We start from the raw sequence: 13,350 nt of genomic DNA, 5'->3' as shown, positions 1-13,350 counted from the left end.
TTTATAGAAACTCATTTTATAGAGAGCATCTTCACTCCTATGGGGTGATCTTTCTTCTCTACTTATATCACATCTGCAAATTCACATCCAGCAGAGCTGTTTAGGATGAGAAAGAACTTGCCTCAAGCCCCAGTGCCCCCTAACCTATGCTTAGTGCCATCAATTGCTCATTGTGACACTTTCAGCTGCCATTTTGCAGATAAAATTTCTCAGATAAGAGCTGAGATTCATGTAATGGAGGAGGTGAAGATCAACTCAGAGGTGTCCAGCAACTGAATGAATGAGGTTATCCTGGATCAATTTCAATTTGTAAGTCCTGATGATGTTGACAGGCTGCTTGGACTGGTGAGAAAAACCACCTGCCCTCTTGATCCATGTATCTTGGCTGGTAGTCCAGGGGTGGAGGTGTTAAGAGAATTATTATGTCTTATCAACACCTTCTTCAGAGATGGTAGGTTTCCTTCTGCCTGAAGGAGGCTATTTTATGGTCCATCCTTAAGAAACTCAGTATGAGTGTTCTGAACCTTAATAACTTTGAATCAGTCTTAACTACATGATTTCTTTGTAGGGTGATCAAGAAGGCAGTGTGTTTCCAGCTCTAGGCAGTTCTGGGTGATACTGACTTTTTGGACCCATGTCAAACTGGCTTCAACATGAGACACGGAGTTGAAACTGCTTTGGTCACTCTAATAGATTATCCATGACTCAGCATTGACAGGAAGAGTGTATCCCTGGTGGTTCTGCTGGATCTCTCAATGGCCTTAACTACTATTGACCATAATCTCCTTCAGGATCATCTGAGGGAGTTGGGAACTGGAGACACTGCCTTGCAGTGGTTCCATTTCTAGTTCTCAAGTTGGTTCCACATGATGATGCTTGAAGACTGTTGTTCCTCTAAGAAGGAGCTAACTTTTGGAGTCCTGCAGGACTGCACTTTGTCTCCAGAAGAAGCAGGAGATGGTGGTAAAGAGAAATAGTTCTGGGTTTACTGACAGATTGAATGAGTGTCATTTCTCTCCCAGCAGTTTCATGCAGGTGTTAAACAGCACTGCATACAAAATAGAGCCTCGTGGAAGGATGAGAGGGGGAAAAACAAGAATCCAGACAACATGGAGGTATTTGCTGTTCAGAGTTTGAATCCAGGATTAGAAGTATATCAACCAGTTCTAAATGAAGTCACACTCTCACTGAAAGACTATGTTTGCACTTTGGGGTTGCTGCTTGACACAACTCAGATGTCAGCACAGACAGAGCTGCGGTCAAGAGTATCTGCTATCACCTTCAGCTGATTCACCAACTGTGTTCCTACCAGGAGAAAAATAACCTGCAAATAGTAGTGCACACGCTGGTAACTTCTAGGCTCAAATTCCGCAATGCACTGTGCATAGGACTACCCTTGCGCCTATTTCAGAAATGGAAAGTAGTACAAAATATGGAAGCCAGGTTGGTCTCTGGATGATCATGGAGAAGCCATAGATCTCTGACATCAAATCTCTGCACTGGCTGCCAATACATTTCTGAATGTAGTACAAGGCACTAGTACAGTGGTACCTCAGCTCACGAACGCCTTGGTTCACAACCAAATCGGGTCATGAACAACAACTTCATGAAAATTTTGACTTGGGTTGTGAACTCCGCATTGGGCGGCAACCAAGATCGTGGTCATCTCCCCCCCCCCCCCAAGTGGGGAGATGGCCATGATCGCAGTGGCATTCGTGTAGGGAAGACGTGCATGATCACGGGCGTGCTCCTACAGGTGCAATCTCGGCCATCTCCCCCTCCCCCACAACCAGCATGATCGCAGCCATCCCCCCCCCCCCCGCCCCAGTGCATTTGTGCAGGGAAGACATAGAGGAGCTGATGGCAGAAGAACTTGCTGAACTCCAGAGTGAGCAGCAGGAGGCACTGAGGAAGAGGAAGACAGGGAGGAGGTTAGCAGTGATGTGATACAATCCATTATGAAAAAATGGAATGAGTGCCAGGATTTCTTTGAGAAGCACCACCCCAACATAACTGTAACAAACAGCAGGAAAAAACAAGTGACTATAGACAGATTTTTCACCAAAATTTGCCCTGTAGCTAAGAGACAAAGAAGAGAGGAAGCCCCTGAAAGAGATCTCCCCAATGTTCTTATGGAGGGGGGCTCTCCCTCAAAACAATAACCTCCCCCCCACCTAGGTTAGTGTTCTCCACTGTACTGTACTGTACTTTGTTACTTAGTTGTTCTTTGTCACTTTGTTTCAAATTTTTCTGATTAAAAAAATAGTTACAGAACAGATAAACCTTATTTACTGTACATTGAATCTTATGGGGAAATTTGACTTGGGTCACAACCAATTTGGGTCACAACCAGAGTCATGGAACAGATTAAGTTCGTGAGCCAAGATACCATTGTAATTACCTTTAAGGCTCTTCAGGGCTCAGGTCCAAACTACCTTCAGGAGCACCTTTGCTCATATAGTCAATCTCACCCATTACGTTTCTCTGGAAATAACCTTCTGAAACTTCTCTTTGTAAGATCAATGTCCAGTTCAAAGTGGACTTTCTCATTCCTAAAGTTTGGAATGGCCTGTTGAAAGAGATACATCAGATATCCCAGATTGCTATCTTTCAGAGGAAGTTAAAGATGTATCTCTTCCAACAGACCTTCCCAAACTGTTTGCCAAGTTAGTTTTATTTAATATGCTTGTTTTTAGTTGACATTTTAACAATTATTGGCTTTAATCTCTTGTAAACCACTCAGAGCCTGAGGGAATGGGGCAACATGTAGAAATCAAAGTTAACAAAGTAAAATAGATATATTTTCAAATGAAACATCTGAGATCCAGCATTGAACCTGCCGTGAAGCTCTCTGAAGTATTGCTTACAGCAAAGCAACATGTATAAAACTGTACAGCTGATGAATGGCACATTGTGTGTATGTCAGTTACGTAAGGCAGAAAGCTTCCCAAAATTACTGCAGGCACTGCATGGCATCATGAGTTACACACACGCATTGTGTCTCTTCCAAATAGCCATTTCAAATCAGTTAGGATTCCATTATGTAAAGAAATCAATCAGCATTGCATCTTAAGATTCTCATTGGGATCCAGAAATTCACATTTGGTTTCCCATTGTGGCTCTAAGGAGGAATCTCACAGTATCCTGGGCCCAGCTCTCTCTCCCCCAGGTGTGTTTATGCATTGGGTCTACTGGAAAGGAGAGTCAGTGATTCTTAGATATGCTCACTTTACAGGACTGAAATTGCCTGCAACTAGGATGCATTCCCACATCCTGGTTGATCACGTGCCCACAGCCTCACACACTGAGTTGCTGTCAAGAGCAATGACAAGAGGGGCCTTATGCATGAGCCTACCAACTCTGGGTCTCGAGTTTAGGTGGGAGAATCTCCTCAGCTTGAAATGACATTTGCCTTTTTGAATTTATTATTGTATGGATACATGCTACTTTCTCTCACCTCAATGTAACATCTTCTTCCTAAATTATGTTCCCTCTTTAAATGTAAGCCCACTGCTAAAACGCATCTTTGCATCTATCACCGAACAAAGCGATGCAGCACCGAAGCTCTTTGTGTGCTCAAGAGTTCTGTGGAGTTTCTGATGATCTAAACCTTCTCCCCTCAACTTCAGCACAGTAAATGTGTGGCTTCTCTTTGAATGTGAAGGGTGAATGCCAGGAAGCTGAACGGGAAACTCCTGAGCTGCATGCAGCATGTTTGTCAGTTATGTAAGCAGGAAAGCTGCCCACGAGCACCCACAGAGCTCTGCAATGTGGGCAACTCTCAGTTCCTGAGAGCTGGAGTGGGTGTGTGTGTGTGATGTGCATGCATGTGTGCACCTGCATGTGTGTTTCAGTTTTGTCTGACAGGCTTACAAAAGACCATAGGACACTGTGCAAATCATAGCTTCTACATTTAGCTAAAATTTTCCCCATATTATGTAGGCAAGTGGGGCACAATTAAAAATAAATGAGCCTTTTTAATTTAGAAAAGCAGCACAGTGCCAGCCTGGGGATTAGCAAAGGCTTGTCAGGAAGATTTTTGGTGCCTGGGATTAGTGTCCATGTGAAGAAAGGCACAGATGTAATAGATGGAGTTAGCTCTGAAGGTACCATTATGCACCAATGTGTAAATAATCTGCAAATGAAGAAGCATCTGTTTCTATCCTTTTTATTTCCTCCCCAGTAGAGATTTCCTGTCACAACTAGAGATGAGAACTTGTTTCCCCTTTCTGAGCTGTTCAGACTGGTTGAAAGATTTACTTTCCAATTAGCCTGCATGGTTCAATATTATACCAATAATATTCTCGGAAATTGCTTTGCAGTTGTGAAATGAATGAGATTTTGGAGGAGAAACACTTCCAGTTCACACAGTGTATAATGCAAAAACACCTTCCAGAACTGGAGTCACGGTTCTGATAGCTCAGCTACTTCAAACTTCAGGCTCTTGCGAACACTAAAACAGACTGCAAATCAATCTCTCTCTCTCTCTCTCTCTCAGAAGTAGGAGCCAACTGCACAGCTACCTTGCAGGCAAAACCTTGTGAGATCTTGTGTCACCCTAACATCCTGCTTTTTGATCATCGCAACATCAGCAAAATAATTTCCCTAGGCCACCAGATTTGCCACTAAAACCAGAGCTTTATTTGTCTTTGCAGCAAGTGGGTCTACCATATCCCACCACCATGTATGTGTTAGATTTTTCAAATGAATAACAGAATTTTTTTAACATTGGATCAATTCTTTTTTCAAAGAGACAGTTCTTATCCTCCCCCCCCCCCCGCCCTTCCCATCAGGACACATTTGGAGACTTTTTGGGAGTCAAGTGAATTTGAAATGTTCAGGGGTCATGGTCTTACTTTAGAGTGCGAAATAGTTGAGGAGTTTCCCCACTTCTACAATCTTGCAAGTACTTCATGCAGCAGCTTGGCTGTCTCATCACATGCATGGAACAGAACGGTCTGAGGCTGCATTCTCCCTTTACTAGAAAAAGGGGGGCAGCCACATTTTCCCCCAACCAAGAACACTCATGATAGCAGCACTGGCTCATGATGCAGCAGTTTGCCCATATGCATTCTGCCCCAGAAATACAGAGGATCCGCTAAACCACTGCTTGAAGTGGCAACCGTGCCCTTTTTATTACTTTTTCACTGAAAGAAAATGTTGAGATGCTCAAAACTCAGGGGTGAGCAGCATTTTTTGCTCCGAGGGCCACATGCGCTATCAGTTGTGGATCTAGGGCCCATTCATGCACCCAAGAGCATGCTTCTGAGCACACCTACACCCGCACTCTTCCTACACACACATGCATACATTCACATGTAGCCATTCAGTCCCATCCCCACATACACATTCATTGGTAACCATAAGGAAGCCGTCTGCATATGAGTAGCAAGAATGTCCTCTGGATGCCATCTATCTATATTAAGAACTTTCCATGGAATGCATATTCAGCTGTGCATCTTGGTCCATATGTGTTGACATGGACAGGTGGGGATAGTAATGGATATTGGCAGGGGTGACTTGGCAATAGGGCCATTTTTAATCCCTCCCTGTGCACAGCTGAACATGAATGGGAATGCAAAAATGTTCATAGAACTTCTTTCTCCCACCGTTTTCTGGCTCAGCTAAGATCTACAGAGTAAAATGGCAGTCATGCAGCCTTATAAATATAGCCATTAACTCATACCATCTGGATCTACTACAGATCACCTCCTGGTGAGGTTTGTGCTCGAGAGCGGCCTCTCCCTCTATAAGAGTGCAGACCCGATTGTATGGGCCCGCCCCCGGAGCCGGATGGATCCGGATGGATTCCTGGGGGCCCTGGGGGAGTTTCCGGCTGACAAAACTGGTGCTCCTGTCGAGGCTCTGGTCGAACTGTGGAACGGAGAGATGACCAGGGCTGTGGACACGATCGCTCCTAAGCGTCCTCTCCCACCGGGCAGAGTCCGCTCTTCGCCTTGGTATACACCTGAATTACGGGCGATGAAGCGAGCTGGGAGACGGCTAGAGCGTAGGTGGAGGAAATCACGGGATGAATCTGACCGAACACACTTGAGAGCCCACTATCGGGCCTATGCTGTGGCGGTGAAGGCGGCGAAAAAGAAGTTTTTTTCCGCTTCCATTGCCTCCTCACAATGCCGTCCAGCGGCGCTTTTTCGAGTGGTGCAAGGCCTGGTTCGCCTGGGTCCTAAGGAAGATCCGATGCCACCCTCAAAGGCCCGCTGTGACGACTTTGCCAGGCATTTCAGGGAGAAAATCACTCAGATTCGTCACGAGCTGGACTCCACTAATGAATCAGAGGTCTCTGAGGAGTCGCAAATGCCACCGTCTGGTCCAAAATTACTGGAGGAATTTCAATTATTGCGGCCCAATGATGTGGACAAGGTGCTTGGAAGAGTACGTCCCACCACTTGCCTATTGGATCCTTGCCCGTCTTGGCTAATAAATAACTCCAAGCACGGGATTGGGACCTGGATCTTGGAAGTGGTTAACGCTTCTCTGAGGGAGGGTCGAGTGCCTGCCCCTTTAAAGGAGGCGGTAATACGACCGGTCCTGAAGAAAGCGTCACTGGATCCAGAGATGGCCACTAACTATAGACCTGTGGCCAACATCCCGTTTCTGGGCAAGGTGTTGGAGCGAGTGGTGGCGGGACAACTCCAAGCACTCTTGGATGAAACTGATTATCTGGATCCTTTTCAGTCCGGCTTCAGACCCGGGTACAGTACTGAATCTGCCTTGGTCGCCCTGTACGACGACCTGTGCAGGGAGAAGGACAGGGGGAGTACATCCCTGTTGGTTCTTCTGGACCTCTCGGCGGCTTTCGATACCATCGACCATGGTATCCTTCTGGATAGACTTGCGGGATTGGGGGTTGGAGGCACTGCTTTGCAGTGGTTCCGCTCCTATCTCGACGGTCGATTCCAGAAGGTAGTGCTGGGGGACCATGTCTCTACGTCATGGCAGCTATGCCATGGGGTACCACAGGGCTCCATTCTATCCCCTCTGCTATTTAACATCTATATGAAACCGCTGGGAGAGGTCATCAGGAGGTGTGGGCTGCGGAATCATCAATATGCTGATGATACCCAGCTTTACCTCTCATTCTCCACTAATCCAGGTGAGGCAGTGGCTGTGCTGAACCGGTGCTTGGCCGAGGTAAGGGAATGGATGAGAGCCAATAAACTGAAACTCAACCCAGACAAGATGGAGGTCCTGTTGGTTGGCGGATCGGGTTTCGGAGAGGGTGGATTTGACCTGGTCCTGAATGGTGTAACACTCCCTCTTAGGGATAAGGTCCGCAGCTTAGGAGTACTCCTCGACCCGGAGCTTTCTTTGGAAGCTCAGGTGACAGCGGTAGCGAGGAACGCCTTCCTTCAGCTTCGGCTGATTAATTAGCTGCGCCCCTACCTGGAATATGACTGCCTGGCGACGGTGACACACGCGCTGGTGACTTCCCGCCTAGACTTCTGTAACGCGCTTTACGTGGGGCTTCCCCTGAAGACAGTCCGAACACTTCAATTGGTGCAAAATAGAGCTGCCAGGTTGCTGACGGGGACGGGGCGTTATGCTCACATGACTCCAGTCCTCCATCAGCTTCACTGGCTTCCCATTGAAGCCCGGGCCCAATTCAAGGTGTTGATTATGACCTACAAAGCCCTAAACGGCTTGGGTCCTGGCTACCTGAACGAGCGCTTACATCCGTATATGCCCGACCGCCCTTTGAAATCTGCGGGAGAGTCCCTTCTCCAGGAACCCTCCATGAAAGATATTAGGAGAGTAAGTACCCGGAGGAGGGCTTTCTCTGCGGTGGCGCCCAACCTATGGAATTCACTCCCCAAAGAGGTCCGCCTGGCACCGTCGTTACTGGTTTTTCGGCGCCAGGTAAAGACCTTTTTATTTAAACATCATTTCAATTGTTAAAACATATGATCTGGCCGGGGCAACTTCTTCTTCCTTCTCTTTCTCCTCCTATATTTTTATTTTATACTGATAATTTTAATTTTGTATTTGTAAATCAATGTATTTTTTTGTATTTTTATATTTATTGGCAATTTATTATGTACTATTGTATTTCAATGTATTTTATCATGTTGTAAGCCGCCCCGAGGTTTCGGCAAGGGGCGGCATAGAAATATAATAATAATAATAATAATAATAATAATAATAATAATAATAATAATAATACCTGTGATGACCTTGCTGATGAAGTAGCCCACCACATGGCTCTATTTATTCCTAGCCCCCAAGCAAATACCAGCAGAAGTTGCTATCTGGCAAGATGGCTTTGCATGCCCACTTGCTAATTGCTGGGTCTCTTGCTTGAAGGGCAGATTAAGCAAATCCCAATATAATAAGCATGGAAGACCTTCTTGACTGATTGTACTTTTGAACTCCCTGGAAAAATGTAGTGTCCATCCCAATTTGTTAAAATGCTTGGAAGGAATAATGCTGTTGACCACACATGTGAGAAAGGCATGTGAGTTCCAGTTTTTCCCACTTTATAAATCCCTGCCAATTATGACAGCAATGATACCTAGAATTAAGAATCATGTAAAAGGCCAGTGATTGACACAATTTGCCCCAGTAGGTTAACACTTAGAGTGTTGTTTTGTCAACTCTCTTTTAAGTCTCTCTGGATTGCCTGGGGTAGGATAAAAGCCAGCTGAACATTCCTCTAAGAGCCTTCCGTTCCCAAAGAGCAAGGAAATGCAAGGTTGCTTGCACTGAATCTTTGATGCTTATATTTCCAGCAACTTTCAAAATCCAGGGACAGGATTACATAATAAAAAAACTGGAAATTTCCAGAGCTGCTCTCTGGAAAGGCTAGAGATCTTAACAGATTCATTCTGCCTGAGCCACCATCAGGAGAAATACTTGTTCAAGAAGGTGCCATTAGCTGGTAAGAAGGACTCATAAGCAAAAGGCAAGAGGGATTCTGGGATGCAGACAAGATTAAAAGCTATTCTACTGTCCAAACTCCTGCAATCTTTCTCTCTTCATCCCCAACTCAATTCCATATATTTTTGACTGCCATCCTTTTCGTATTTCAGAGGACTACATCACTACTTTTGCTGAAACACTTTGTGTTAAATCCACCCACCCACCCCCACCCCCACCCCGAGGAAAGCAACCTAAGCAAGTAAGCAAGGAGTAAAGTTATTCCAATACAAGATTCTGGAGGGCAAAACAAAAGCAGTGAAGATCAAAAGCAGCTTTCTTGAAAGCTCACTGTGATTAGTCAGGCTAATAGCAGAGCATTTCGGGGCAGGGTGGTTTTAGAAGGAGCTAAATTTCAGGCCAACCATGCAAATAACAGGGTCAGGAAGAGAGCTGGAATACGTGGGGTGACTACTCACAGGTGACTATACATGGTTCCTTGAGGGATCAGCATCATTTGATACAAAACGGGAAAGCAGAAATGTCCCCAAAGAAAGCCTTACTGAACCAAGAGGACATTATGCAAGCTGTTTATGGTCCCTTTTAGGATACTAAAAGGTGCTTGGTGCTAGTGGCCACTAGCATATACAGCAGGCTGGCACAACACATTTTGCCGCCTGCTGTGAATGGCAGACGGCATCCCTGCCTGCTCCCTACCATTTTCCACATACAGAATCAGACCGGACCAGAGTGGCTGTTGAACCTTATCACTCTCCTGGTGAAAAGACAGCATCCTGCACTGCACCAGAGGGTGGCAGAGTGGCTTCAAGAGGGCAAGGGCAGCTAGCTTCAGTGCCTCAGAGGAAAATTGGGAGGTCTGCTGAATGATAGAGCTGGGCCTAACTGGCCATACCTAGTTTGCTAATTTCATTTCCATACAACCCAGTATGGGTGATTCAGAGTAGTTCCTATGAACAAGATGCAGTACAGTAAAAACCATCAAACGTTTTCCACACTACCACATTTAAAACTATTTAGCAGCAGGCCTGTTAAAGTAGACCTGTTAGAAACACCAGACGTGGGTGCTCCCACCCAGCCACTAAATAAACCCTAGACATATTTAAATGCCTCAGCACAGATGTCTATCTTAACCTGGTGCCAAAAGGAAGATGAAATTGGCACCAGGTGGACCTTAGGTCGCAGCTCTGTCCACAGGTGCAGGACTGCTACTGAGAACACCCTCCTGCTTGTGGCCACCGTCCAATCATCCTTCAGAGGTGGCACTTGGAAGAGGGCCCCAGATGTTAATTGTGGTGTCTGGACAGGTTTGCACTCAGGAAAGGCATTGCCATGAGTACTGCATTCCCAAGATGTGTACAGATTTATACCCGAGTCTTACATTAGACAATATGCCAAAGAGAGGGAGGGAGGGAGGGAGGGAGGGAGGGAGGGAGGGAGAGGGAGAGAAGGAGGGAGGAACACTCAAGAAAGTAGCTTATACCAAATCAAGCTATAATATGAAAAGAGTGAGTCTGTATGATCTGGAAATCATAAAAATTCACTGACCATGCAAAACTAAGGGCTAAACTAGCTGCTATATTAGTTGCATACCATGCAGCTAGTCATATGATTTTACTATGAAATATCCATGCCAAAGAAAGTAGCAATTCTATTTGAAGATTCCCCCCATAGGGAGGGGGAATTTGGGAGGAGGGGGTTGCTGTGAGAAAAGGTTTCACTCTCCTACTTATACACATTGGGAGTATTCCAGAAAATTAGTGGCATGATACAAAAAGGTACCCCCCCCACACACACACACACACACTGCCCAGCCTGCATTTGGAGCACTTTGCAATTTTTAAAGGTTTTTGTAACACATGTTCAGCCACCTCCAAACTCACCCAACTGCACAGGACAAATCTAATAGTCATTCCCAGAATGTAGAAAGCTGTACCTGCCTGCCACATGGTTGTTGAATATGGGGAGCACATCAGAGGAAAGACTTGAAAGCCCCGATGCAGCACCACAATCCAGGCTGGATTCAGGGACTCAGGCCTCCACTTTCGAGTGCTGACCACTCCAAGCCTTCTGCCTAGAATGACAAACCTGTTCCTTTTGCTTTCTTCTGCATTCATTTTTAAATCAAATTCTTTCCAGCTTGTTCATGAATAAATTTATGCATTTTGGTAAGTCCTTATTAAATAAAAAATGAAATGCACAAAATTCTCACCTACCCCTACTTATCACTATAAATTATTATTATTATTATTATTATTATTATTATTATTATTATTATTATAACATTTCTATGCCGCCCCTTGCCGAAACCTCGGGGCGGCTTACAACATGATAAAATACATTGAAATACAATAGTACATAAATTATTTGCCTAATTTTAGGCACAGACTTGCTTTTAAGGCATGTGGATACACTCAGGATACCTGTTAAAGATGATCATGGCATGGACTTTTCACTGTTTTTCTCAGGAACTCTGCAGTATTTTTTTTAATTTTATTTTGCAGGTGCTTAAGGCTAGCTGCAGCCTTGCAGCTTACCTTAAGCACAAATCCGGTATTTTGTGTCCTGTGCTATCCAGATTGAGCTCACGGTGAGCAAGAAGAGCAATGGTGCAGAGCAAGGGAACAACAGAATAAAAGCTTTAGCAAGAACAGGGGACCAACAGGCAGATTCTCGATGAGACTTCTATACAGCACCTGGGAACCAGAGTGGTAAGAGACAGACTTTCAGTACCCTGGACAACTCCCAAGGAAGGGTCAGCCCTTTTCTAACAAAGCGCTCTGGATGCAGACTGCGTTCTTGCATAATCTGTCAGTTTGAGCATGACCTAGCCCTACCCTCACCCTTTCCAGAGATCTTTAAAGCAGTAGCTCTCTAGCCTGACCCTGGCTTTCTGTCTGTCTCTGCACATTGTAGCTGAGCACAAATCCAGAAGCAAAAGGACTTAGGAATAAGTACACCTGTACCGCAATAGAGACAGGTTCTGGTTCAAGACCTGAGTTTTAGAAGATCCTTTGTTGCTAGATTCAGGGTCAGTGGCATGCGGTCCAGATCCACCATGTCTGTGAGTTGTGCTGATCCCAGAGTCCCCTCTTCCTCTAAATCAGTGACGGAAACACTTTAGTATGGGAGTGTCACATATCCCCATTTAAGGGGAGACCTATTTTAGAAAGCTTGCAAGAATCTTTCCAGCATGGACTCTGTTTGGGTTGCTTTCATACCATCCTAGTGATGTGATAATTGCAGTGCTGGATCAAGCAATATCCATGTCACAGACTGTCAGGTTTTTTTCATTCCATCTTCCAGTTATTAATGGGCTCAGATTTCTTGTATGAGAGTGTCGCTCATCTGCAAATACATGCTTGTGAATTCCATTCCCAACAGTTAAAAATCAGTCTGCAAGTCTGTAGAGCAGGAGGTGGAATCAGCTCTCTGCAGACTCTCCAGGTGAGACTCAGAAATCTTATCTCACTGGAATCCAATGCAGATGCCTTCCACATTTCAAGGTAGTATAAATATCTGACCAAATATCTCACTTGGTGTTGATATCACCTAATCACTTGGTGTTGATATCCCTAATCAACATAATGTGAATCATAATTTTGCCAATAATCAGCCTAATAATACTTTTCACAGAATAGCTTACAAATACAGGGCAAAATCCACTAAGACTCTCTAAGATGAAGGTAGGTCACTAGTTAGTTAAATCATACAGAACTCAAATGAAACTAGACTATATAATCTCAGTGTATTCCCAAAGAAAGAAAGACAATTTCAGACGGTAAATGATTACATATTGCCTGTACTTCAGTTCCCCCACCTCCACTTATTTATGAAACCAGTGATTGGCGTTACACATATGTATGCATGTATGTATGTATGCTATCAGTAAAGGTAAGATTGCACAAGCAAGCACATTTTGTGGAGACATTCAGGTATCCATCACGGCCAGTCACCTAAAGCACTTAAAGAGATGGTATCGTGACATTTGAGGAAAAGGCAGTATGGTCTATTTTGTACATGTTTTACTAATGTCCAAGTATACTTTGCCAAGACACTCCTTGTGGCATGTAAAAGGGTCTGGCAATAGACAGAAGGATTAGGGTACAGGTGATGGAAAAGTCCTCTGTCTGAGACCTTGCAGAGCTACTGCAAGTTACAGCAAGCAGAATCAACACACAGTCTGACCCGGTGTAAAGCAACATCCTGTGTTTCTATGTGACATAAACTGCCCCATTCTTACTGCAAATATGTAAAAAGCCATGAATGTTTAAAACCCCTCAAGGACTTGGGAGCTATATAACTGCCACTTGGCCATAATCAATATGCACCTTGCTTAGAATAGTAAAATAAAAAAATTTAAAATCATGTACATGTTTTATATCCATTTTAAAGCCATATCTAAGATATTCAAAAATAAAAGGCCTTTTTATGATCACTTAAGGGAAGGGGCTT

The 13,350-nt window shown here is 44.6% G+C and overlaps 1 protein-coding gene across 8 annotated transcripts in view; it reads right to left on the bottom strand.

Annotated features, from left to right (window-relative positions):
- Window positions 1-13,350, bottom strand: part of GABRG2 (gamma-aminobutyric acid type A receptor subunit gamma2) — a 54,507-nt gene that overhangs the window by 22,622 nt on the left and 18,535 nt on the right. The window contains exon 5 of one of the 8 annotated variants that reach the window (XM_044453770.1): window positions 4,905-4,927. The exons of the other annotated variants lie outside the window; for them this stretch is intronic. Coding sequence (XP_044309705.1) covers window positions 4,905-4,927 — 23 coding nt within the window. The remainder of the gene's footprint in view (window positions 1-4,904; window positions 4,928-13,350) is intronic. 8 annotated transcript variants of the gene reach the window in all.

The sequence above is a fragment of the Varanus komodoensis genome, unplaced genomic scaffold, assembly GCF_004798865.1.
Source record: "Varanus komodoensis strain SLA01 unplaced genomic scaffold, ASM479886v1 scaffold7_1, whole genome shotgun sequence".
Lineage (NCBI taxonomy): Eukaryota > Metazoa > Chordata > Lepidosauria > Squamata > Varanidae > Varanus > Varanus komodoensis.
This window is presented reverse-complemented; position numbering and strand designations above follow the sequence as displayed.